The sequence below is a fragment of the Felis catus genome, chromosome E1 (genome assembly GCF_018350175.1).
Source record: "Felis catus isolate Fca126 chromosome E1, F.catus_Fca126_mat1.0, whole genome shotgun sequence".
NCBI lineage: Eukaryota > Metazoa > Chordata > Mammalia > Carnivora > Felidae > Felis > Felis catus.
Window position 1 is genome coordinate 28,193,022 of NC_058381.1, and position 25,963 is coordinate 28,218,984.

At 40.0% G+C, this 25,963-nt stretch overlaps 2 protein-coding genes, 3 non-coding genes and 2 pseudogenes across 14 annotated transcripts in view; 5 read left to right on the top strand and 2 right to left on the bottom strand.

Moving 5' to 3' along the window:
• RAD51C (RAD51 paralog C) overlaps positions 1 to 1,194 on the bottom strand; it is a 39,040-nt gene extending 37,846 nt beyond the window's left edge. The window contains exon 1 of one of the 2 annotated variants that reach the window (XM_011289106.4): positions 976 to 1,194. In XM_011289106.4, the coding sequence (XP_011287408.1) occupies positions 976 to 1,093 (118 nt within the window). In that variant the 5' untranslated portion in view covers positions 1,094 to 1,194. The other variant, XM_045044804.1, reaches the window with a different exon arrangement.
• A 69-nt stretch (positions 1,195 to 1,263) lies between these two features.
• TEX14 (testis expressed 14, intercellular bridge forming factor) overlaps positions 1,264 to 25,963 on the top strand; it is a 109,518-nt gene continuing 84,818 nt past the window's right edge. For 6 of the 9 annotated variants that reach the window (XM_045044796.1, XM_045044795.1, XM_045044794.1 and 3 more), the window contains exon 1: positions 18,026 to 18,044. The gene's annotated coding sequence lies outside the window, so the exon portion shown is untranslated. Of the gene's footprint in view, positions 1,781 to 12,470; positions 12,490 to 18,001; positions 18,045 to 25,963 lie in introns of those variants that run through there. The other 3 variants (XM_045044798.1, XM_006940144.5, XM_045044799.1) reach the window with 3 other exon arrangements.
• On the top strand, positions 11,671 to 11,834 carry LOC111557925. The gene has a single exon (XR_002738334.1). It is a non-coding gene; the product is annotated as a U1 spliceosomal RNA (small nuclear RNA).
• On the top strand, positions 12,378 to 17,598 carry LOC123382065 (annotated as a pseudogene).
• LOC111557933 lies at positions 12,451 to 12,616 on the top strand. Its single transcript, XR_002738342.1, has one exon. It is a non-coding gene; the product is annotated as a U1 spliceosomal RNA (small nuclear RNA).
• Positions 19,355 to 19,484, bottom strand: LOC111557948 (annotated as a pseudogene).
• LOC111557914 lies at positions 21,216 to 21,381 on the top strand. The gene has a single exon (XR_002738323.2). It is a non-coding gene; the product is annotated as a U1 spliceosomal RNA (small nuclear RNA).

Sequence of the window (25,963 nt, forward strand, 5' to 3'; positions counted from 1 at the left end):
CCCCGGCGCCCCATCAGATTTTTTCTTTTGTGAAACGGGAATAACACAATACATGTTGAAAAGTTTGATAGAATACAGAAGCCATCCAAAATGCTCAATAACTGTTACCTATTATCATGCAGATTCTCTCATTTCTTTTTTGTAAAATCAATATATTGAAAGAGCCCATTAAAATTTGGGAGGCAATGTGCAGCTTAAGATTTAAAAGTTAACTTGGGTCTACATTTATTCTTGAATGACAAGTTGAAACTTCCTTATTTTCCATTGTTGAGGGCCAGGATTTAAAATTTTGTTCTATCTTCAGAGGACAGTTCTGAGCACACCATAATATAGCATGTGGAGTGGGACTGACAGCATACAGCTTCATTTTTGTATACCTCATGACACAGTGGTTCCCACCAATGTATCATTTACAGTGTTCTGGAATAAGAGGTTTGGGGGGGCGTTTTGTTTTGTTTTCCAGTGAATGACATAAAAGAAGCAATGTCTTCTTTGTATTGCTTTCTCCAGGTTCTGGGGATTCTGCTCCCTTTCTCGCTCAGTGTCTCAAATCCTCTCACGAATCCTCCATTTCTCAAATGTAATCCCTTGCCCCTTGGATTTTGGAACAGCGAAAACTAGATAAGCTGTCTGGGTACCAATCCTGGCTCCACGATATCCTAGCCCAGTTATCATAAAAAGTTACTTAACCTCTCAAGCATCTGCTCCTTCATCAACATATTGTACATAATAATCCACGTTAAAAGGGCTCTTCTTGAGTAATAAATGAGATAATGAGTAAATGTTTTCAAGGCCACAGTTCTAACCGTTCAAACCATGTTTAACTGGAGTCAAGGAGCGGTTTCACCTTACAAACGCAGCGTTGGGCGGAGGAAACTGACGGACACTGGGCTGAAGCCTGAAGGCGGAAGAACCGAGATGGAGGCGGCACAGACGGGGGTCCGTGTACCTCAACTTGCCATCAGGAGTCATTACCTTTGCTGAGCTCGGATGGTTTCATCTCTAGGAGTTCCTCAGCAGTCTGGAAACCTGCAGACACCAGCTTCACCCGCACCGCTGGGGACAGCGGGAAACTCACTAAATCCCGCTGCATTTCAAAGCCCGACACCCACGCGCGCAGCGGCGCCAACCCAAAGTTGCTAAACCCCTGCCACAGCGCCGCACGCTCGCGCCGGCCCGCGCCGTGTGACGTCACGCGTAAGCGGAAGGGGCGGGGTCTGCGGCCTGACTGCTCGAGGCCTAGGACTTGGCCTTACTGAGGAGGAATGCCAGGTTTTCAAGTAGCCGCACCATTTTAGTCGTGGTTCTTCCAAATCCCATCATGTAGGGTTTTCCCATAAAATGCACATCCTGACAGTAAAAAGATGGATGAAGACCGCAAGACAGAGACCAGGCCCTACACACGACATCTCACCTCAGCCCTGCCGCTTGAGTGGAAACCTCAGAGTTATTAATAGGAATGAGCTCCCTGAATGGGGGTAACGCACACCCTGGCTAGTTACCGGTTTGGGATATAGAATGGCCATATAAGGATTAATCAGTGTTTCCATTATAGGGTTCCACTTTCTTGGCTTGTCGGGTGTCCCCCTTGCCTTCCCCCTTCTCCTTTCCGGCCCTCGCCTGCGCGAGGGATTGTGGGCCAGCCCCCCAACGCCGCAGGGAGCACTGGGTGCCCAATCCCCGCACCCACCCACGCTTTCTCCGCGAGTCCAGTGTGAAGCATGGTGGTTTTCGAGACCGTTGGTTCAGCGCCTACCTGGCTTAAGAAGTAGCTGGAAAAGTAAGCAAGTAATGTCCCTGTGGTGGGCTGGGCTCCCCGTTCTTAAGAGGAAATAGTTGGGCTACGCAAGATCTCCTACTCTGGTACAGAGTTGAGAAGGGCCCGATTCTGAAAGAGAACTTTGAGGGAATTGAGGCGGTTTGGAAGGTGGTTTACGCAGTCTTTCCTTGGCTAGGTGAGTATGATTTCTTTAGGGGAGTAACTCGTTCACTACCTTTTGGTAAGATTCTTAGCCTTGATTTTTTTCCCCTAGCTTAAAGGAACTTCCTAAATATTTCAAATCAGAGCTCCCTAACTACTTAAGATCTAAGGAAGGAAACACGTTGAGCACTTTAGCAAATCCCACACATTTTAAATGCTCACAATCATACCACGAGGTGTAAAACAAGGACATAGAAGCTTAGACAGTTTTCTTGAAACAAAAATTAAAACCTAGTACCCTTTCTTCTACCCTGAACTACCTCCAAATTGTGAGCCCATCTTGGGGTGGGGGTTGGGAAGTAGAAAGGAAGAAGTGTTTGTCCCCCATTTGGTAAGGCGGGGAAAGTCTGGTAGGACAAATCAAAATAAGGCTTGTTTGCCACTCAGTGCTAACTACTAGTATGAGTCACATCTGGGCACACAGTGGGCATTGCATAAACGTAAGGAGAATTCATGATTATAAAGCAACCAGTCTTGGGTGAAGAAGAGGTGGTGTTAACATATTCAGGGTTAGTCCTTCAGTTAGTTTGCTCAAACTCATTGGAATCGGTCGTGTTTAGAACTTAGTTTCACTGACAGTGGAGAGTTAAAAGTAGACTCTATCTGTAGTCCTACAATTAAGCGTTATTAATATCTTATTTTGACCCTTGAGTTGCCTATAATTATTGTCAGAAATTGCCTATAATTGTTGTCAGAACATTTTTAAGATTTCTTTAATGCATTTTGCTCTCAAAGTAGGATCCAGGCTTTCAAAGTAGGATCCAGGTTTATGAGGCCAGGCACTAGGAACTAAACAAAGCTATGAGATTTTTATGTACCTTCCTATGCTGTCAGAGTCTCAAAAAAAAAATTTTTTTTTTGAGAGGGAAGAATTGAATGATTTAACTGGTAAGCTACTTAAAACACATTAAATAAAGTAATATATTGTAAAGTAAAATGCAAACATAAATTTTCGGATAAATATAAGAAGAAAGATCCAGTTCAAACTGGATACCTCTGTAATCATACAAAGCCTCCTGGGAATATGGGTGTTTTTTCCTTTGCAATTTGTGGTCACTTGATGAAAAAGTTTGAGAGGCACTGCTATGGACAAATGAGCATGAGCTTTGGAATCGTACAAATTTGAGTTTCTATCACATCTCAGGAAATTACCATCTGTGAGACTTGCAGCAAGTTACTCAGTTTCATCTCCTTCAGGTGGAAAGTAATATTTCCTGGGGTTATTGGAAAGATCAAATTAACAAATATAAAGTCTTTAGCACAGAAAAGGTACATAATAAATTTTAGCTTCTTCATTTTAAAATACTCTGATATGTGTATTCAGCTGAATAAAGCTTTGTTACACACTAGCTCAACAGAGTGCTAATGCTGTGAAACATGTTTTTTAAATGCCTACAATTGTAAAGTGCCAGAGAAAGGTGCTTTTATATATATTTAATTGAACTTGATGCTTACAATAATTCTGTGATGCTTACAATAATTCAGTTTACTGGGCCATTTTCTAGAGATACTAGAGAGGAGTAATCTGAATATTTCTGTTGTGGCTGAGGAGAAATTTATTTTCTTTTAACCTAAAAATATAGAACTTCTAAAAATGGTGACCTTGCATGTTCAAGTGGATTTGGGAATGGTGAGAGAAATGAGTGCTGTTTGGACTGAGAAAAAACTTTGAATCCAGGCTTAGCTTTAGAGGTGGTTATGATAGGGGTACCTGGGTGGCTTAGTCGGTAAAGCATCTGACTTCAGCCTAAGTCATGATCTCGTGGTTTCCGACTTTAAGTCCCAAGTCAGGCTCTGAGCTGAAAGCTCAGAGCCTGGAGCCCGTTTCAGATTCTGGGTCTCCCTCTCTCTCTCTCTGCCCTTCTCCCACTCGTGCTCTGTCTCTCTGTCTCTCGCAAAAATAAACATTAAAAAAAAAGGTGTTTATAATAAAGCCTGTAGCCTCAGACACATATTTGGAACATCACTGTCAATTGCACAAAGCCTTATACATGGTAGGAGCTCCATATATATTTGTCCTCCATAAACTCTTGAAACATTCTTCTCATTTCTGTGATGCTACACTCCTCCTTCCTACCCAGCTGGCTTTTCTGTCACCCTTGGAAACTCCTCTTCCATAACCTGGCCCTGAAATGTTACAGTTCTTTTAAAGCCTCATAGCAGACCTGTTGCTAACTATTCTGTCTCTCTCCTCTCTTGTTCCCTCTCATTCTCTCTTTCTCTGTCTCTCTCTGTCTCTCTCCTCTCTTGTTCCCTCTCATTCTCTCTCTCTCTGTCTCTCTGTCTCCCTCTCTCTCTCCCTTTCTTTGCTATCTTACTCACATTCACACTTCAGTGACTATATGCCAGTGATTCTTAAATTTATATTTCTAGCTCTGCCCTGTTCTCTGACCTACAGAAGCAAATATCTGATAGCGTTCTGAGCAGTGCAAAGTCTCTCAACTCAGCCTGTCTTAAACCTAACTTATCTTCTTCAGCCCACTCCCAAAACCTTGTCCTTTTCCTGCATTTCCTGCCTCCAGAATTGAATATCCATCCTTCCATGTGCACAGACCACTTCCCTTCCACTCCCCATGTTTGATGCACATGCAAATACTATCAGTTTTCTCTTTGACATGTCTTGATGATATTCATGTCTCTACCTCTAGGCCAAGCTGCCACCATTTTGTTTGCAGGTACATAAGATCATTTTAGTTGGTCTCTCTGCATCTTCTCTTCCTCTCTAGTTTGTTCACCCATGCTGCAGCCAAAATGTTCTTTCTACAGTACATTTCAGTTCAGGTCACTTCCTATTTTGCTCTTAGGATACAGACCAAATTTCTTAGACTCCCTTTTAAGGCTATCATAGCACCAAATGCCTCTGTGTGATCGTTTACTTAACATATGTCTCCCCAACTAGATTGAAAACTTCAGTAGAGCAGGACCATATGGATTTTACTCACTGTTGTTTTCCTAGAGCCCCTAGCCCAGTGTATGACTTTAGTAGGTACTCAGTAGATACCTGTTAAAAGAAAGGATGATCAGATGATTGACCTGCACCTCTCTCCCTATACTTTTCTATTTTGTACCTTGGTGGAAAATATATGGTAGAAAATATATACTTACAGGAAATATATACTTGTAGAAAACAAAATGTAGGAAATATAAAGAAGAAAATAAAATTGATTCACATTCTGTTTAACTCAGATAAATTTTGGTTTATTTTATTTTTTTGGTTTATTTTAATCTTTCTACAAGTTCACATAAAAGTGTTTATTTTACATATTTGTGGTTAAATTATGAAGAAATTTGTATATCTTTTATTTTACACTTAATATTTTGTCAGAAGCTTTCTCCCGTGTAATTACAAATTATTTGAAAATTAAGTTTAGTGGTTGCATACTGTTCTGTCCTAAGGGCCATCTTTCTAATCAGTGGCCTATAAATGTACAGTTGAATTATTTCCAGTTGTTTTGCTGTGATTAAATAGCATTCTATCTCTCTCTTTCTCTCTCTGGATACATTTCTGGAAGAATTCCTGGGTCCTCTAGAGAGTATGTACATTTTCATTTTGGATCATACTGCCAAATATTTGTACCACTTATACTCCTATTGACAGCATATGAGGGCTAGTTTTCCCACCTCCACCCCAGCACTGGCCCTTAGCAGTCTTTAAGTGCTTTTTCCCCCCTTCTTTGTTATTGAGGTATAATTAATTTTATTTTTTTTATTTTTTTTAATTTTTAAAATATTTTTGAGAGAGAGACAGAGTGTGAGTAGGGGAAGGGAAGAGAGAGAGGGAGACACAGAATGCTTGATTTTAAATTGTTATCTTTTATTACTAAGAGAGGTTAAAAAATTTTTTCATATAGTTTTCATGGATAAATATACCTTATCATTGTAACTATCTCATTTATATCCTTTGCCCACTTTTAATTTGTAAAAATGGTAAAACACACATAACATAAAATTTACCATATTAACCATTTTTAAGTGTACAGTTCAATAATGTTAATTATATTCACAATATTGTGCAACCAATCTCCAGAACATTTTTATCTTTCAAACCTGAAACTCTGTACCTATTAAACAATAACTCCCCAGTCCCCCTTCTCTCAGCCTGTTCTACTTTCTGTTTCTGTGACTACTCTTGATACCTTACAGAGGTGGAATCATGTAGTATTTGTCTTTTGTGACTGATTTATTTCACTTAGCATAATGTCCTGAAGGTTTATCCATGTTGTAGGATGTGTCAGAGTTTATTTTCTTTTTAAGTCTGAATAATATTCAATTGTATATCCATACCACACTTTGTCCATTCATCTGTGAATGGACACCTTTTGGCTATTGTGAATAATGGTGCAATGAACATCTGTGTACATTCTTTCCTACTTTATAACTGAAGTACTTTAATTTAAAAAACATATTTGTGGGCACCTAGGTGGCTCAATTGGTTAAGCATCTGACTTTGGCTCAGGTCATAATCTCAGGGTTTGTGAGTTCCAGCCCCACATTGGGTAAGCTTGAGCCCCGTATCAGGTGAGCTCGAGCCCCACTTCAGGTGAGTTCAAGCCATGCTTCAGGTGAGCCCTGCTTCTCTCTCTCTCTCTCTCTCTCTCTCTCTCTCTCTCTCTCCCCCTCTCTCAAAAATAAATAAATTAATTAAATTAAATATATATTTGTAACAGGCCTGTTTTTTTTTAATTATCAGAAACAGTAACTAATATTTATTGTGCTTAGTGTAGGCCAAGCATTCTGCTCATCTTTGACATCAAAACCCATATTCGTAATGCGTATGCTGCCTACCCTGTCTGATAAGCATATTGCATTATATGGGCTATTTGCCTAATCTGTACATCACAAATATCTTCCTACTTTGTCATGTGTATTTAAACTTTGAGGTTTTTGGGATGCCTGAGTGGCTCATTCAGTTAAGCATCTGACTCTTGGTTTTGGCTCAGGTCACAATCTCATGGTTTGTGGTTTCAAGCCCCTCATCGGGCTCTGCACTGCGTGGGATTCTCTCTCTCCTGCTGTCTCTCTCTGCCCCTCCCCTGTTTGCACGTGCTTGCTCTCTCTCAAAATAAATAAACTTAAAAAAAAAAAAGATTTTAGGGGCACCTGAGTGGGTCAGTCGGTTAAGTGTCTGACTTCAGCTCAGGTCGTGATCTCATGGTTTGTGGGTTCAAGCCCTGCATCGCGCTCTGCATTGATAGCTCAGAGCCTGGAGCCTGCTTCAGATTCTGTGTCTCCCTCTCTCTCTGCCCCTCCCCTGCTCACACTCAGTCTCTCTCTCTCTCTAAATAAATAAACATAATAATTTTTAAAAACTAAAAAAAAAAATTTTTAAACTTTGAGATTTTCTACTTTGTTCATGTTTTTTGTATGCAAATATAGTCAAAGTTTGTATTTAATTCTGACTTTGATAACATGCTTAGGAAGTCTTTTCTTTGGGGCCCCTGGCTGGCTCAGTTGAAAGAGCATGTGACTCTTGATCTTGGGATTGTGAATTTGAGCACCACATTGGGTGTAGAGATTACTTTAAATAAGAAAATATTTTAAAAAGTCTCAGGACGCCTGTCTGGCTAAGTTGGAAGAGTGTGAGTGTCTTGATCTTGGGGTTGTGAGTTTGAGCCCCACGTTGGGGGTAGAGATTACTTAAATAAACTTTAGGGGTATTTGGGTGGCTCAGTCAGTTAAGCATCTGACTCTTGATCTCAGGGTTGTGAGATCAAGCCCTGCGTTGGGCTCTGTGTTAGGCTCTGTGCTGGGCAAGGAGCCTACTTAGAAAAAAAAAAAAAACCATTCTGAAATAAATAAACTTTAAAAAATAAATCATAGGGGCGCCTGGGTGGCTCAGTCAGTTGGGTGGCCGACTACAGCTCAGGTCATGATCTCATGGTCTGTGAGTTCAAGCCTTGCATCTCTGTGCTGACAGCTCAGAGCCTGGAGCCTGCTTCCAATTCTGTGTCTTCCTCTCTTTCTGCCCCTTCCCTGCTTGTTCTCTCTCTCTCTCTCTCTCTCCCTCTCTCTCAAAAATAATAAACATTTAAATAAATAAATAAATAATCATAAATAAATAAAAATTAATTTAAAAATTTTCCTTCAAAATTATAAACATAATTACCTGTATTTTTTCTACATGATTTATAATTTAATTTGGATATTTTAGCCTATCTATTTTTAAATGTAAAGTAGGAGGAAGAAAGTAATTTTTTCCTTATTTCCAGTGGTGAGCCAAATTTCTAAGCACTCTTTTTTTTTTTAAGTTTATTTATTTATTTTGAGAGACAGAGAGAGTGAGTGTATACACACTAGCAGGGAAGGGGCAGAGAAAGAATCCCAAGCAAGTTCTGTGCTGTCAGCACAGAGCCCAACATGGGGTTCAATACCACCAACCATGAGATCATGACCTGCAAGTCAGAGGCATAACAGCCTGAGCCACACTAGCACCCCTCTAAGCACTCTTTATGAGGTAATCTTTCCCCCCATATGACACGCTACTTTTATACTTTATAAATATAAATACATACATATACACACACACACACACACACACACTCACACACACTTTTATACATATACTTTTATGTACTTAGGTCCTATATTCCTGGTATAAAACCTATTTAATTTACTGTGTATGTTATGTTAATACTCTACAAGATGTTAATACTCATAAAGATGTTATCAATTTGGTTAAGAGTTTTGCATTTTTATTTTTGAGATTAATTTGTGAAGTTATTATGTCTACTTTGTCTGGTTTTGGCAATAAAGTTTTGCAACCTTTGAAAAATGAACTAAGAAGATTCTTTAGTTTTTCTATGTTAACATGTTATTATTTAACAAACACCTGTATTTCCTTATATTTTTCCAGTCAAAGAAATATGGCTCTCCTCAGGGGATACTGAGTTCTATAGGGCTTCTGTGAGGATTATAGCACTAATGTCTTTTTTTCTTCTTCTTCTTCTTCTTTTTTAAATGTTTATTGTTTAGAGAGAGAGAGACAGAGCGTGAGTAGGGAAGGGGCAGAGAGAGAGAAAGACAGAATCCAGAGCAGGCTCCAGGCTCTGAGCTGTCAGCACAGAGCTCAATGTGGGGCTTGAACTCACGAACCGTGAGATCATGACCCAAGCCAAAGTCGGATGCTTAATTGTCTGAGCCACCATTAATGACATTAGCCAGCACTAATGTCTTCCTTAACCTACTTGAGCTACAAGAAAGTGAGAGAAAGTTACCTTTTTTGCCATAAGGCACACTGTGTCAGATGAATGTTTTGATAACTAGGCCGATAGCAATAAGTTCTTGTGAAATATTGGAATTAGTCTCGTGAAGAGTATGGGTGGTTTAAGAGCTGTGTGTTATTTGTTTAAGAAATTTTCTGGAGCGCCTGGGTGGCGCAGTCGGTTAAGCGTCCGACTTCAGCCAGGTCACGATCTCGCGGTCCGTGAGTTTGAGCCCCGCGTCGGGCTCTGGGCTGATGGCTCAGAGCCTGGAGCCTGCTTCCAATTCTGTGTCTCCCTCTCTCTCTGCCCCTCCCCCGTTCATGCTCTGTCTCTCTCTGTCCCAAAAATAAATAAACGTTGAAAAAAAAAATTAAAAAAAAAAAAAGAAAGAAATCTTCTGAAAATGGCATTTTGAATTTAAGAGTTGTTTGGTGGTAACAGTAGTTTAGTTCTTAGACATCATCTTTCTCCCTTACATGAGTGGTTCCTGCCAGATTTCAAGGTATCTTAACTTTTATTTCACAAAACAAAACGTAGATATTTTGTTTATAGATTAGACTGTGTATACATATATATGTTTATGTGTATATATGGATATATATTACATAGTTGTTCTTTGGGGGAGAAAATCTATAAAAATCAAACTGTTTACTGTCAAAAGGCCAGATTTGAGGAATAGTTGCAGCTCACATCACAGAGTCTCTTCCCTACTCTGCCCCAGAATGTTTTTCTCTCTCCATGTCAGACACCTGTATGTTCTCAGTTATTACTTGTTAATCTTTAATAAGATTTTTAAACAGCATTTTTTCTTCCTGTTTTAACGATATGAAACTCTGGCTAATTTGTTTTGGCAGAGGACAGAACACCAGAAGAGTTTTGTATAATAAAAAGACTTGGGAAATAAGGTGATTCTGGTGTGGTCTTGGAGAAACAATTGAAGAACAGTTGGAACTTGTAAACTCCAATTTTTTTTTTAATTTTTTTTTTCAACGTTTATTTATTTTTGGGACAGAGAGAGACAGAGCATGAACGGGGGAAGGGCAGAGAGAGAGGGAGACACAGAATCAGAAACAGGCTCCAGGCTCTGAGCCATCAGCCCAGAGCCCGACGCGGGGCTCGAACTCACGGACCGCGAGATCATGACCTGGCTGAAGTCGGACACTTAACCGACTGCGCCACCCAGGCGCCCCTGTAAACTCCAATTTTAATTTACAGTGAAGAAGGCAGGAGAGGATTAAGACTATTTATATGTCGATGTGAAATATTTGAATCATTAACCATTGCCTGAGACAGGATTTACTCTTTTTGAAGAGTCTAATATGAATCAATGAAGGCTGGGTGGCTTCTTGTAGGATGGAATCGCCAGTAGTATTGTTTTGGGTTTCAGAGATATCCGTTCAGGGAAGAGTGGAGGGTTAAGGATATTTGGAAGCACAACTTATTTTTGCTTGGGAAGACATCCTGGTCAGTCAGGCTTCCAGTCCTATAGACAATCATCAGTGCTACCTGAGCTGTTCTCTAATTAACTCAGCTCAGAACTAGAACTAGTGTTTATACAACTGCTCTTTTTTTTTTCTTTAAGAGTTTCTTTTAAAAAGTCACCTCTACCCCAAACGTGGGGCTCAAACTCACCCTGAGATCAAGAGTAGCATGACCTACTGAGCCAGCCAGCTGCCCTCCTATACACCTGCTCTTTTAAGTAAGGGTGATCATTTGCTGCATATTTGAAAGAGCATAGTTTGTACTTGTGCTGGAAGCCTTGGACAACCTATTTAGCAATCTTAGGACTGGATTTTCTTTTCTTTTCTTCATGTTTATTTATTTTTGAGAGAGAAAGAGAGAGGAGTGCATGCAAGCGGGGGAGGAGAGAGTGAGGGAGACAGGATCCAAAGGGCTCTGTGCTGACAGGAGAGAGCCCGAAGTGGGGCTTGATCTCATGAACTTTGATATCATGACCTGAGCTGAAGTCAGACACTTTACTGACTGAGCAACCCAGGCGCCCCACTAAGACTGGATTTTCATACGCAGTTTTGCCAAATTTAATCTTTTTAGTCTTGGTATTTCAGTCATGTGGATAGCAGCTTACTGAACTGTGCTAGACATCAGTGATGTCATCAGCTCCAAAACCTTAAAAGAAGGAACTCATTTATGTCGTTTATCTTTAAATCTGTAGAGCATCTTTACCTTTAAATGTTATTTTAACAGCACCACTAACTATATAGTAGAAATAGGGTGTGCTAAATGAGATCAACAAAAGGGGTGTGGAATATGTAGATGAGCGCAGTGACTGCTGGTCATGGTTACATTTAGGCATATATTTTCCAAGATTTTGGCAATATTCAGGTGTACAAAATATTTCTGCATAGTAACTGTAGTTTGGAAACTCTTTATTTCAGAAGCAGTGGGGTGGATAGAATGCATGAGGAAAGTGATCCTACCTGTAGAATGACTTGAATCTGAGGGTGAGGTGCTGGGCAAGGTATGAAGACCCTTACTGGTAGGAGACATACCATGATTATGAGGGTGGCTTTCCCAAGGTGAGGCTTACCCACTGAATCCAGGATTGTGCTGACCACAAAGATTTCCCCAAATGTGTGAAGCTCAGCTGTATAACTTGTGATAGTAGGGGATTGCATATGTGCTTTACCCTGGTCTTCCCTTAAAAGAAGAAAAAAAAAAGAGTATGTCTTGCACATTCCAGGCCACATTAAGATGGAGAGCTTTTCTTAGGGTCTAGTAGTGAGCTGTTTCATTTACCTATAAGGGTATGGCTTGTTCTGTATAATTTTGTGTAAGTGTTTTCTATTACAATTTTTATATCCTTTCTTCATACAGTAGCCTTATGGTTACATTAGGTATGTGTGGATGATTAGGGATGTCCTACCCTTTGCAGATCTTTTGGCCACACTGTCAACATCATGCCTCACAAAGTAAGAGAATATTCTCACAGGTTTTTCGGATTAGGAGAGCGGTATTTTTTTTGTAGGCAATTATTTAGCATACCACATCATCGGAACCAAGCATACAGCAATGTCACCCAGAGGGACTTAGAATATGTAAATGAGCAGTGTCTGCTGGTTTATGTTGTACATACATTTGTCTGTTTTGCAAGTATTATGGTACCCAAAATGTTACTGTCTGGCTTTTACAGTTTGGAGAAGTCTTCATTTCCTAAGTGACAATCTAGAGTTTGCATGAAGAGTGAAGAGAATGACCACGTGTCTAGTGCTTGGAATGAGGATGAGGTACCAACAATGCCATTTGCTTATACTTACCTGGTAGAGGAGAGATACCAGGATTACAAAGGTGATATTTTTCTCTGGGCACATCTTACCCGTTGCACTCCAGGTGCACTGGCCTCTGTGATTTTTCTCAACTATGGGAAACTGGACTGCATGATTTGTGGTAGAGAGGGATTATGTCTGTGCTCTCCACTTGTATCTTGCATTTTGAAAAGACAGTTGATGATTGACTTATTACTGCTTGGCTTTTAAGCCATCAATATTTTTTGTAATCATTCTTTTTTTTAAAAAAAATGTTTATTTTTGAGAGAGAGAGAGAGACCGAGTGTGAGTGGGGGAGGGGCAGAGACAGAGGGAGACACAGAATCCAAAGCAGACTCCAGGCTCTGAGCTGTCAGCACAGAGCCTGATGCGGGCTGGAACCCCGGAACCGCTAGATTGTGAGCTGAGCCATGGTGGGTCGCTTAACCGACTGAGCCACCCCAGACGCCCCTTTGTAGTCATTTTTCACAGTTTTTTTTTAAATGTATATTTATTTTTGAAAGAGAGTGTGAGCAGGGGAGGGGCAGAGAGAGGGGGACAAAGGATTCTAGGACTGAGCCATCCAGGCGTCCCTGTAATCATTTTGTATAACTTGATGTGTGTGGCCATTATTGCTTGCGTGGGTGTTCACTTTCCTACCAAGTTGTCTAGCCAAATGGAGTGTACTCTTCTGTCGACCACTAGAGGGCTCACTTTGCACCACCTCAAGCTACCTGCATCTGTTTCTGCTCTTGATTGTTCCCTAGGTGTTTACAGTAAAAGAATAGCAAGAAGAGGTTTCTAGGAAAGTTTGAGCACCTAGAAATGCACCTAGGACAGGGGATAAAGGGTGTAAATAATTTAAAGGACTGTCTTCACTTTGTTGATTAACAGTGTGATGTGATGGCTGGCAGTCTCAGTCAGTGGAACATGCAACTCTTGATCTTGGGGTTGTGAGTTTGAGCCCCACACTGGGCGTAAAGATTACTTAAAAATAAAATCTTTTAAAAAAGTGCAAAAGGACAGATTACTTTGAAGAAAGCTGGGAGTTTATAATTTACCACTTATATTCTTAACTGAGTAGTTATAATTTCAGAGGGGTTTTTCACTCCTTTTCAGGTATGTCTCATGAGCAGTATCCTTAGATTTTCCCCAAAATGAGAAACTGGACTACAGGTATAATCTCTGCTAGTGACAGTGTTTTATGTTTTCTCCTGGACCTTGATTTTTGCCCCCAAATAATTTTACTAAAGTAATGTTATGCAAGTGAAAAGCATTATACAGAAAGACTCCATCTGAATAGTAACACTCCCTTGATCCACCCTTTCACACTCTGCCCCCATTCCTCTCCCCAGAGCATTACGTTTTTTTTTATTTTTAAAGTAAGCTAGAGGTCCAACATGGGGTTTGAACTCAGGATCCCAAGATCAAGAGTCACATGCTCTACCTACTGAGCTAGGCGACTCCCAGAATACTACTTTTAAAACTTGTTTAGCTGTTTTTTATAGTCAACTACAATAAATGTTTGTGCTAGTGTTTATATGAAGGATTTGGCTGATCTTCCCCACCCTAGTACATTCCTTCCTCCATCCTGTCATTTATATTCCTGGAATAATCTTTTAACTTCTTTAGTCGGTTCCCTTGGTAGCTTTAAGTCATGTATCTTTATTATTTGTTAGGTCCTCACTAAGAAAGACAAGGATATTAGCAAGACTTTGGGGCTTTAAAACAAAGTGTTATGATTTTTCCCCTTCTGATCATAAAAAGAAATTTATTAATAATATTTTTGTAAAAAAATAACATTTTTGTAGACTATGTACAGTCTACAGGAAGAAATGTGAGTGGTAGGAAAATGTGAAGTTTTACCACTTGTAAATAGTATTGATTTTGAAATTTCATTTCCTTTTTATTTTATTTATTGAGATATAATTGACATACAATATTATATTAGTTTCAGGTGTACAGCATAATGATTGGACATTTGTATACATTGTGAAAAAGTTACCATAGTAAGTCTAGTTACCATCTGTCACCTTACAAAGTTAATACAATACTATTGACCAAATTCCCCATACTGTATATTATATCCCCATGACTTCTTTATTATATAGCTGGAAGTTTGTACTTCTTAATCCCCTTCAGCCATTACACACCACCACCACCCCCACCCCCGACAATCAACCATCAATCTGTTCTCTCTATTGATGAGTCTAACAAACATTTTGTTTTTATAGATTCTACATATAAATGAAATCATGTGGGATTTGTCTTTCTTTAACTTACAACCTTCATTTTTTAAGTATTCATTGCTGGAGGGTGCCTGGGTGACTCAGTCAGTTAAGTATCCGACTTTAGCTCAGGTCATGATCTCACAGTTCGTGAGTTCGAGCCCCACATCAGGCTCTGTGCCAACAGCTCAGAGCCTGGAGCCTGCTTCAGATTCTGTGTCTCCCTCTCTCTCTGCCGCTCCCCTGCTTGCACTCTGTCTCTCTCTCAAAAATAAACATTAAAAATATTTTTTTAAGTGTTCATTGCTGGTATGTAGAAATACAGTTGATTTTTGTGTATTAATCTTGTATCCTGTGACTTTGCTAAATTCAATTACGAATTTTAGTAGGTTTTTTTGGTGTAAATGCTTTAGGATTTTCAACATAAACTGTCATGTCATGTGTGAATAGAAACTGTTTTCCTTCTTTCTTTCCAAACTAAGGCTTTTAATTTATTTTCCTTGCCTTAACCTCTAGCTGGAATAAAAGTGGCTAAAGTAATCATGCTTGTTTTTTCCTTATCTGGAAGAAAAATACTTTCACCATAAAGTGTTTTAGCTGTAGGATTTTCATAGATACCATTTATCAGTCTAGTGGTACCTTGCTAAGTTTTTTGAAATCATAAATGGATATTGAATTTTGTTAACTACTTTTTCTGCAACTACTTCTTAATCTGTTGATATGATGAATTATATGGCTTGATTTTCTAATGTTAAACCAACTTTGCATTCCTGGGATAAACCCTACTTGATCATGATGTACTATTACTCTTTTTGTTTATTGCTGGATTTGGTTTGCAGTTTTAAAGGAATTAAAGTAATTTTGTATCTATGTCCATGAGGGATAATATTCTGTACTTTTCTTACATGGTCTTCATCTGGTTTAGGTATCAGAGTAATGCTGCTTTATAAAATTTTTTTTTCCAACGTTTTTATTTATTTTTGGGACAGAGAGAGACAGAGCATGAACGGGGGAGGGGCAGAGAGAGAGGGAGACACAGAATTGGAAGCAGGCTCCAGGCTCTGAGCCATCAGCCCAGAGCCTGATGTGGGGCTCGAACTCACAGACCGCGAGATCGTGACCTGGCTGAAGTCGGACACTTAACCGACTGCGCCACCCAGGCGCCCCTAATGCTGCTTCATAAAATAAGTTGGCTCCATCCCTTGGGTGCGCCATTGAAGGTCCTTGGTGTCACATAGGGCAGAAAAAGGCAAAAGTGGTTGGGTTCCCACTCTGGCCAAATGGTGTTGGATGAATGTGAGCAGCTCTCCTCCCAAGTCCGGGTATTTGTGCCAACAAGTATATGGTGAAAAGCTGTGGCAAAGATGGCTTTCATATTTGTGTGTGGCTCCACTCTTTCCTATCATCCACATCAACAAGATGTTGTCCTGCACTGAGGCTGAGGGGTGTCTTCAGAAAGCTGCAGGGCACATTGGTCCACGTTGGCCAAATTAGCATGTCCATCCACACCAAACTGCAGAACAAGAATCATGTGATAGAGGTCCTATGCAGGGTTGAGTTCAAGTTCCTTGGCTGACAGAACATCTACATCTCCAAGAAGTAGTACTTTACCAAGGTTAATGTGGGTGAATTTGAAGACATTATGGCTGAAAGGCAGCTCATCTCTGGTGGCTGTGGGATCAGATATATCCCTAATTGTGTCCCCCTGGATAAATCTCAGGCCCTGCACTCATGAGGGTTTCAGTGCTGCCCCTCCTTACTCATACCCACCAATAAAACCTACTTCTTGTCCAAAAAAATTGGGGGGGGGTAGGTAAAGAGGTAGGAAATGTTTCCTTCTCTTCTGTTTTCTCAGATTAGTGTTGTGCAGAAGAGTGACATGATTGAATTTAGGCTTTAGCAGGATACTTGGCTACTGTGTTAATAGACTGGGAGTGGTAAAAGGATGGAAGAAGGGAGATTACTTAGAATGTTACTGCACTCTTCTAGGCAGGAGATGAGAATGGCTTGTACCAAAGTGGTAGCACTGGAGGTGGTGAGAAGGGGTCAGATTCTGAACATATTTTTAAAGGAAAAATGATAAAGACTTGCTGTGGATTGAATGTGTTATATAAGAGGAAAGAAAGGAGAAAAATATGACCCCTAAGTTTTATCTGTACCTTTAATTTTTTTTTCACCTATTAAATGTAGAATCCAGGAGGCTGTACCTCCTGCTCCTCCTCTCCATCATTCTTATTCACAGATGGGGAGGCCAGGGTATCAGCATCTCAAGGTACTTAAAATCATGTGGGAAAGGATGGTCTCCTTCTTTACATAGTAAAAAAACTTTTTTTGCGTGAAAAACTTCTAATGTAAACTAAAATAGATTAATAATAATAGTATTCTCCTATTTAGCAACACTAAGTTAAGCTTCAGCAATGAACAACTCAAGGCCAATCTTGTTTCATCTATACCTCTACACTTTAAACCTCCAAACCTATCTTGAGATAAACCCATACATCATGGTGTTTCAGGCATGATTATTTCAGTATGTATCTCTAAATATAATGGCTGTACTTTTTCTTGACATTTTTAGCTACTTTATTGAAGTATGATATAAAATAACATTCACCCATTATTTGGTTTAATGATTAGTATTTTATACAGTTGTCAAACCATTACCACAATCCAGTTTTAGCACATTTTTATGACCCTCCCCACCCAAATTCTCCTGTGCCCATTTGCAGATGCCCTGGTTCCCATGCCCCAACCCTAGCCATGGGCAACAATGGATCTATCTCTTATAGATTTGCCTTATCTAGAAATTTCATATAAAATGGAATCACATAGGGGCGCCTGGGTGGCGCAGTCGGTTAAGCGTCCGACTTCAGCCAGGTCACGATCTCGCGGTCCGTGAGTTCGAGCCCCGCGTCGGGCTCTGGGCTGATGGCTCAGAGCCTGGAGCCTGTTTCCAATTCTGTGTCTCCCTCTCTCTCTGCCCCTCCCCCGTTCATGCTCTGTCTCTCTCTGTCCCAAAAATAAAAATTAAAAAAAAAAAAAGTTGGAAATAAAATGGAATCACATAGTGTATAGTGTGTCTGACTTCTTTCATGTAGCATAATGTTTTTGAGTTCATTCATACTGATAAATTTATCATTATTTTATTCCTTTTTATTGCTAAATAGTATTCTGCTTATTTTTCTATTCTGTATTTTTATCAATCAGGTAAACCTGTACCACCTAATTTGTGGCACTGGAATGCTAACTTTATTTGTTGTTTTTCCTGATTTTATCTCTTGTGAAAAAGGAGGTTTAAGATTTATTTCTGGCTGGTTTGTTTTTCTCTAGGTCAGTTTGAATTCTGGACTCTTGAGGCTGTTAAAATAACCAGGTATATTACTCTTTTTTTTTTTAATGTTTATTTGTTTTTGAAAGAGAGACAGAGCATGAGCAGAGGAGGGGCAGAGAGAGAGGGAGACACAATCCGAAGCAGGCTCCAGACTCTGAGCTGTCAGCACAGAGCCCAACATGGGGCTCAAACCCCCAAACTCTGAGATCATGACCTGAGCTGAAGTCAGACGCTTAACTGACTGAGCCACCCAGGCACCCTATCGGCTTTTTTGTTTATTTATTTACTTCTGAGAGAGAGGAAGAGCGTGACCAGGGGAGAGGTGCAGAGAAAGAGAGAGAGAGAGAGAGAGAGAGAGAGAGAGAGAGAGAGAGAGAGAGAGAGAGAATCCCAAGCAGGCTCCCTGCTGTCAGCATAGAGCCAATCCCATGAACCATGAGATCTTGACCTAAGCCAAAACCCGAGTCAGACCTCAACCAACCCAGCCACACAGTTACCCCGAGCATCCAACTCTTGATTTTGGTTCAGGTCATGATCCCAAGGTCGTGGGATCGAACCTCGCGATGGGCTCGCGTCAGGCTTGTATCAGGCTCTGTGCTGAGCATGGAGCCTGCTTGGGATTCTCTTTCTCTGTCTCTCTCTCCCTCTGCCCCTGTCCCCCACTTGAACTCTCTCTCTCTCTCTAAAAAGAAAAAATAAAAAACATTTTTTCCACCTACATGTTTTTTCCCAACCTGTATATTCAATTTTTTATTTCTACAATCATATATTTAAGATCTTTATTTGTTTTTCTTTACTTTCTTGTACTTGTTTTTCAGGTGCAAGGTGTTTTAGCTGAGGATTTTTTTTTTAATTTTTGTTAATGTTTATTTATTTTGAGGGAGAGAGAGACAGAGTGCAAACTGGGGAGGGGCAGAGAGAGAGGGAGATACAGAATCTGAAGAAGGCTCCAGACTCCGTGCTGTCAGCACAGAGCTCCATGTGGGTTCAAAATCACAAGCTGCAAGATCATGACCTGAGCAGAAGTCGGACGCTTAACCGACTGAGCCACCCAGGTGTCCCAGCTCTCTAATGATAGTTTTTATTTTCATTTTTAGTTTTCTTCCCTTTGCATAATCTGCCTTCTCCAAACTGTCTTCTTGTGGTTGGTTTGTTTAGCTTCTTTCATGTTAGAGGCTTTTGTCTGACCAGATGTCTGGTCATCCTTGGTGGTTCAGTGTTCCTTGATTATTTATAAATGTTCAATGTACCATCTCTACCCATTACCCAGAATTATTTACAGTGGTGAAAAATTGAACCAACCTAATTGTCCAGCATTAGGGGAATGATTATATAAATTATGGGCCATCCATAAGATGGACTGTCGTGCCGAAATTAAAAAAAAAATTTTAAGTTTATTCATTTTTGGGAAAAGTTTTCAATTAGCAATAATCGCGCCTCGGATAAACCTCATTGGCTACGATACTGCCACTGTGCAAAGCTTAAGTTTATTCATTTTTGAGAGAGAGACAGTGTGAGTGGGAGGGGGGCAGAGAGAGAGGGAGACACAGAGTCCGAAGCAGCCTCCAGGTTCTGTTGAGCTGTCAGCACAGAGCCCGACACGGGGCTTGAACTTGAGAATGGTGAGATCATGACCTAGGCTGAAGTCGGGTGCTTAACCAGCTGAGCCACCCAGGTGCCCCAGAAATTTAAAATTATATTAACAAGTAGGGAGTTAATTGGAAGCACTTAGGGCCAAGGCAAGGGCTTCCCTGTAGAGTAATCTGCATAGGCCCTTGTAGCAGAGAAAGCCCATGGCTGACATCTTTGGGACTTTGTTTTAGGGTGTTCACATTTTTCAGAGGAAACTTCCAATATCCTAGAAGGTAAAGGTTTGTTGCCAGTGTCCTGGAAATCAAATGGAAGTTGAGAGGGAGGTCTCAGCATTCAGCCTTTGGAATGTATATGTACATTTTCTTTTTAGTAAAAGTTTGAGTTTTCATCTGAGCTTCTCCAGAGAGCTCCAGAGATGCAGAAATTTAAAGTCCTGCTTCCTGTATATTTTTAATGAGAATGAAGTTAGTTGGTAAAATAATGTATGCATTAATTATATGTTATAATTATATGTTGTATTGTCTTCACTATTTTGTTTTTTTAATTTTTTAAAGTTTGTTTCTTTTGAGAGAGAGAACACATGCAGCCCAATTCAGGGCTTGAACTCAGGTACCATGATATCAGTACCTGAGCCGACATCCAGAGTCAGCCTAATCGATGCTTAACTGACTGAGCCACCCAGGTGCCCCTGTCTTGACTATTTGAAAAAAAAAACAAACAAAAACCCTGCTCTAGAGACCCACAGTCTAGTGAGTACGGGAATTGAATGCCAGGCAGAGAGAAAGTAAAGAAGCAATATAGGCACAGGCTAAACTGCTCTGAAGGAAAGCAGTCTGTCCTTAGGGGGCTAGGTGTTAACAGACCATGAGCAGGAGTAGGAGACAAAGCTTGGAGCCTGAGCTGGGTGGGAGAGCTGGCTCAATAGTTCTTCCCCCTTCTGTACAAACTGAGGAACAGATTCAGAGGCTAAAAGCTTATCTAGAATTGTGCAGTGTGTACGCTGAATTGCATTCAAGATCTTGGATGCCAAAACCCTCACTCTGCAATACACCCTGCCAGCATGTAGCCGCAACGTTCTCCACTCCTTGCTCTTCCACCTCCTGGAATAGGAGAAAATGGTATGGAGCATTGATATCCCTAGAAACCCTGAAGCTAAACTGGCTTGCGGCTAAAGGCTCATTTGTGTTGGTTTGCTGAAGGGTACTTCACACAGGGAGATCTGAAGACCAGCTATACCAAAATTCGGGAGAGGGATGGATGGATTTTTGTCAAGAAAATAGCCTGTAGACATCAGTTAGGTTGGGGCAAATAGGAGGAGGAGCTGGTCTGAAGAGGCAGCCTCAAGGGGACTCACTCAGGTGTAGGCTTAACCCGCCCAGGGGTGTATGACGTTATAGTTGGAAGTGGAGTATGTAGATTCAAGACTCAGGGCATTTTGGAACTGTGTTTTCTGGAGAGATGTGCATGATTATTTGCCGTTACCAATTAAGGTACGTAGTAAGAAAATCAGGCTTTGAGTGTCGCTATATAGATAAAAGCCAATTAGAGTCGTTTCAGGAGTGACCCCAACCTCAAAGTGGTGTGCGCAGCAGTGGGTATCACTGTGATCACTTCCATCTCATACTTACCTAACAGGAGAAATACCATGATTACAAAGGTAGCTGCTCAGGGTGAGGTTTATCCATTGTACTCTAGGTGTGCTGCTGGTCCCTGTGATTTCCCCAAATGTGGGAAGCTAAGCTGCATGACTTCTGGTAGTGGGGAACTGTGTTCTGGTTTCCCCTATGTGGTTGTGTCCCAAGAACAGTTACTATAGTTGTTTTTTGGTGCGTTACTAAGGCATTTTGGAGGAGATTGGCCTGAAATTCTTGATACTAAGATTGCTCTGTTTTAGCCTATTCGGTTGGTAATGCTTTTTGGTGGTAGTGAATTGCTTATGTTTGGGTAAGTTAATTCTATAATTACTAAGCTTGTTTCTTTATACCATGTTAAACTTGTTTTATATCCTATTGGACAGCACTGCTACCCTTACCTAAAAAGTTCCCACATTCAGCTTTCTTTTGTGAAAGCTGCGGGGTGCGGGTACCGGGCGGGCCTAGAGTTCTAGAGAGTGAGCCAGTGTGGAGCTTCTCCCCTGCTTGCTCAAGGACGCGTGCATGCGCGTGCTCTCTCTCTCTCTCTCTCTCTCTCTCTCTCTCTCTCTCTCTCTCTCTCAAGATAAATGAAGTTTAAAAATATATGTTAAAAAGAAAAAGAGCTACCTGGGATCCACAGAAGCCACTATTGAATTCAGGGTTGGTTTAAACATTTAGGTACTGTAGGCAGGGTGCCTAAAACAGTTTTAAAATCAAAGAAAAAAGGTGAATTTTTAGGTGGAAGAAAATGTCATATATGGGAATGCTTGGCTGGCTCAGTCGGTAGAGCATGCAACTTTTGCTCTCAGGTTCATTATGAGTTCGAACCCATGTTGGGGGTAGAGGTTACTTTCAAAAAAAAGAAAGAAATGTCATGTATAATAATATATTTATCTTCTTATAAATGCAGTCACATAATTTTAATCCGTATGGTTTTTTTAATGGAGGAAGGGTCCATGAAGGCAAAAGTGTGTAAAATCATAACATGGTCCTGACTGAAGCTGATTTTAAAAGTGTGTTTAAAATCATAACATGGTCCTGACTGAAGCTGATTCTTACTTTCATTAGTTCTCACCACTTTTCATATAGTTCTGGCAGGCAGGTCTATTTTCCTTACAGGTTGTGATCTTATTATTGAAGGCAGAATCTATCTCTGCATTTTTTCTTTTAGTATCTCTAGTGCTTAGGCTGGTAGCTGGCACCTTAAAAGTTTAGGTGGCTTGGGGTGCCTGGGTGGCTTGGTGGGTTGAATGTCCGACTTTAGCTCAGGTCATGATCTTATGGTTCGTGGGTTCGAGTCCCATATTGGGCTTTGTGCTGGCAGCATGGAGCGTGCTTGGGATTCTGTGTCTCCTTCTCTGTCACTGCCCCTCCCCCACTCGTGCGCAGGTGTTCGCTCTCTGTCTCTCTCAAAAATAAATATTTTTAAGAAGCTTAGGTAGCTGTGAGAAGTGTGTACTACATACATTTAAGTAATGACTTGAGAACAGTTTTTCATTTTGCTTAATCATTAGCAGTACTGATAGAAATTCAAGAATACTTTGTGAATACTGAAGATACTAGAGTAGACAGTGTGGCCCTCGGAATAGCAAAAAGTCTCTGAGTACTTACGAAGTCAAATCTGTGGGGGACACAAATAGTCCTAGAGGTCTCAGGGCTATAGCTAGCCTGGCATTCATGGATACCATGGAAACAGCCGAAGTTTTACCTTCCTTCTGTGAAATCAAATCTCCCGGAATGAAATTAGGAAGGTAGTTCAATAATGAAATGATACTTTATATAACTGAAGTGGGCTGGGTCACACTTTGTAGATGAAGTTATCTAGCAAATGTCTAACTAGCGTGACTGAAGCCAGGGCCGATGTGTGAATGGGATCAGCTACCTGCAACCCAGGGTAGAGTGGCTGTAGAGTGTTATTCATGCTTTCCTGGTAGTGGATTAGATTCCATTTGTGCTGTGGGCAACTTCTTGACAGTTACACCTGCTTTATAAGCTTACATAACAAAACTCAGCTTTTAAAAATTGAATATACATGCCACCCTCATTATATTTCTACATATCACTCCTTCTCTGGTCCCATGAGTCTAAGGAATGGATGGAGATTGAGAGATGGAGATGAGACTCACAGACTGAGGGGCTTGTCAATTGGAACAGAACATCTGAATTGGCAGGGAAGCCATGATCTAGGAACTCTCCAAATACTCACTGTACTGAGGGAGGGGCTGTGTTTCTCCATCTTGGCTTATTTGGGGCCTTTGATTTAGTTGGTCATTGTAGTTGGTTGTTTTATTCTCTATGTATATACAAATTATTACTGATAATTATCATTGTTTCTAGAAGATATATTGAAGCACTGATACCTAAAATATGGTTAAATCACAATTTCAACCTAAGACTATTTGATGTTAAACCCAGTATTCAAAACTCTTTATTTTTAAAAAAATTTGTTAATGTTTATTTATTTTTGAGAGAGAGAGAGAGAGCATGAGTGGGAGAGGGGCAGAGAGAGAGAGAGTCAGACACAGAATCTGAAGCAGGCTCTGAGCTGTCAGCACAGAGCCAGACGTGGGGCCCGAACCCATGAACTGTGAGATCATGACTGATGCTTAACAGACTGAGCCACCCAGGCACTCTGCGTTCAAAACTCTTTAAATACTATGCAATACTCCTGCAGTGATTCAACTAGGATTTGGTGGTCCCCATATTTTTTTAAGTTAATTTATTTGTGTATTTTGAGAGAGAGTGAGAGTGCATGGGAGGGACAGAGAGAGAGGTGGGGGGAGAGAGAGAGAACCCCAAGCAGGCTCCACACAGCTCGGAGCCCAATGCCGGGCTCAAACCCACAAACCACAAGATCATGACCTGAGCCAAAATCATGACCTGATGCCTAATGGACTGAGCCACCCAGGCGCCCCTGGTATTTCCTTATTATTCATAATCTCCTTATTATGAAGAAAAAACAGTCTAACAATATTATTGAAATTCTGTAACCTGTATTTCACAACTAATAAAATTTATGTCTTTTGCATTTCCTTTCAGTAATTTTCATTAAGGATACACATTTTTACAAAATTGTGGTCATGGTATACATACCATTTCATATTCTGTTTCCTCCTAACCTTTTATATAATTTTTTCATGTTGTTAATTGTTATTATTTACCATTACGTTTTTTTAATATTTCCCCTATTGTTTTGACGTCAAAGGTTTTTGGGCTACTTTGGTTTTTGCAATGGTAAATAAATCTATGATGAATACCTTTGTACATAGGACATTGTCTTTCTCTAGAATTACTTCCTTCAGGTAAATTAAAAGAAATTTCTGGGTCAAAAAGTATGAGCATTTTTTGGCATGAGATGTATATAATTAGGGTTATTTATTTATTTATTTATTTTGCTGAAGTAATATTACAGTCATGTTACAGAATATTTAAGGGAAAAAATATTAGCCCATAGTTCTTTGATGACACTAACATAATTATATTAGTTTGCATTTTGGTGTATTTCCCTTAAGTCTCTTAAACTTAGAAATAGCTTTAGAAATAGCTTTTTTTTTTTTTTTTGAGAGAGAGAGAGAGAGAGAGAGACAGAGGAGAGAGAATCCCAAGCAGACTCTGCACTGTTAGCACGAAGCCCAACAAGGGGGCTTGAACTCACAAACAGTGAGATTATGACCTGAGCCAAAATCAAGACTCAGATGCTTAACTGACTGAGCCACCCAGGTGTCCCAGAAATAGTTTTAATCATATTATATATTCAATTTTGTATGCTGCTTTTATGGCATGCAACATTATATAATTTAGGCTTTCTTCTCATTCTTAACAAACTTGAAGTTAGTTTTATAATTAGCTATGAACCCTGAAATTAGAGATCTAGACTTTGAAAGATAAAAGAAAAGTTGTTTCTAAAGAACTTGAAAATATTTATCACATGTCACCTCTTCTCCCCACACCCACCCCCAATAATTTAAGGCACTTCTTAAGATGACTGTAAAATAACAGGGAAAAAAACTATTAAAAATTACCCCAAGAGGCATGCCTGGCTGGCTCAGTTGGTAGCATATGTGACTCTTGATCTCAGGGTCGTGTTTTTGAGCTCCACTTTGGGTATGCAGTATATGTAAAAATTTATTTAATTAAATAAGTAAACAAATAAAATTAAAATTACCTCAAAAATCATCATTAATTACTTACAAAGATATATCTACAATGCTGTTCATATATATATGAACAGTGGCAATAAACTAGAAGCAATAGAGTACTGATTATACAGTTATCTGTGACCCAGTATATATAGCAAAAGGAATGGAAAACATAAAGCAGCACATGAAGTATAATCCTATTAAAATATATATTTATATTGAAATTAACCATGTTTAATATCAAAGTGTTAACAGTAATAATTTTGTAGTGTAATTGTGGGTTTTTAAAATTTAATGTTTATTTTTGAGAGAGAGAGAGACAGAGTGTGAGTGGGGGAGGGTCGGAGAGAGAGGAAGACAGAATCTGAAGCAGCTTCCAGGCTCTCAGCTGTCAGCACAGAGCCCCAAACGGGGCTCAAACTCATAAACCACGAGATCATGACCTGATCTGATCATGACCTGATCTGACCTGACCTGATCTGATCTGACCTGATCGGTTTGGACACCTAACTGACTGAGCCAGCCTTTTTTTTTTTTTTTTTTTTTTTTTCTCCTCCAGCATCTAAATAGACTTTTATTTTTTCTTTTACTTATT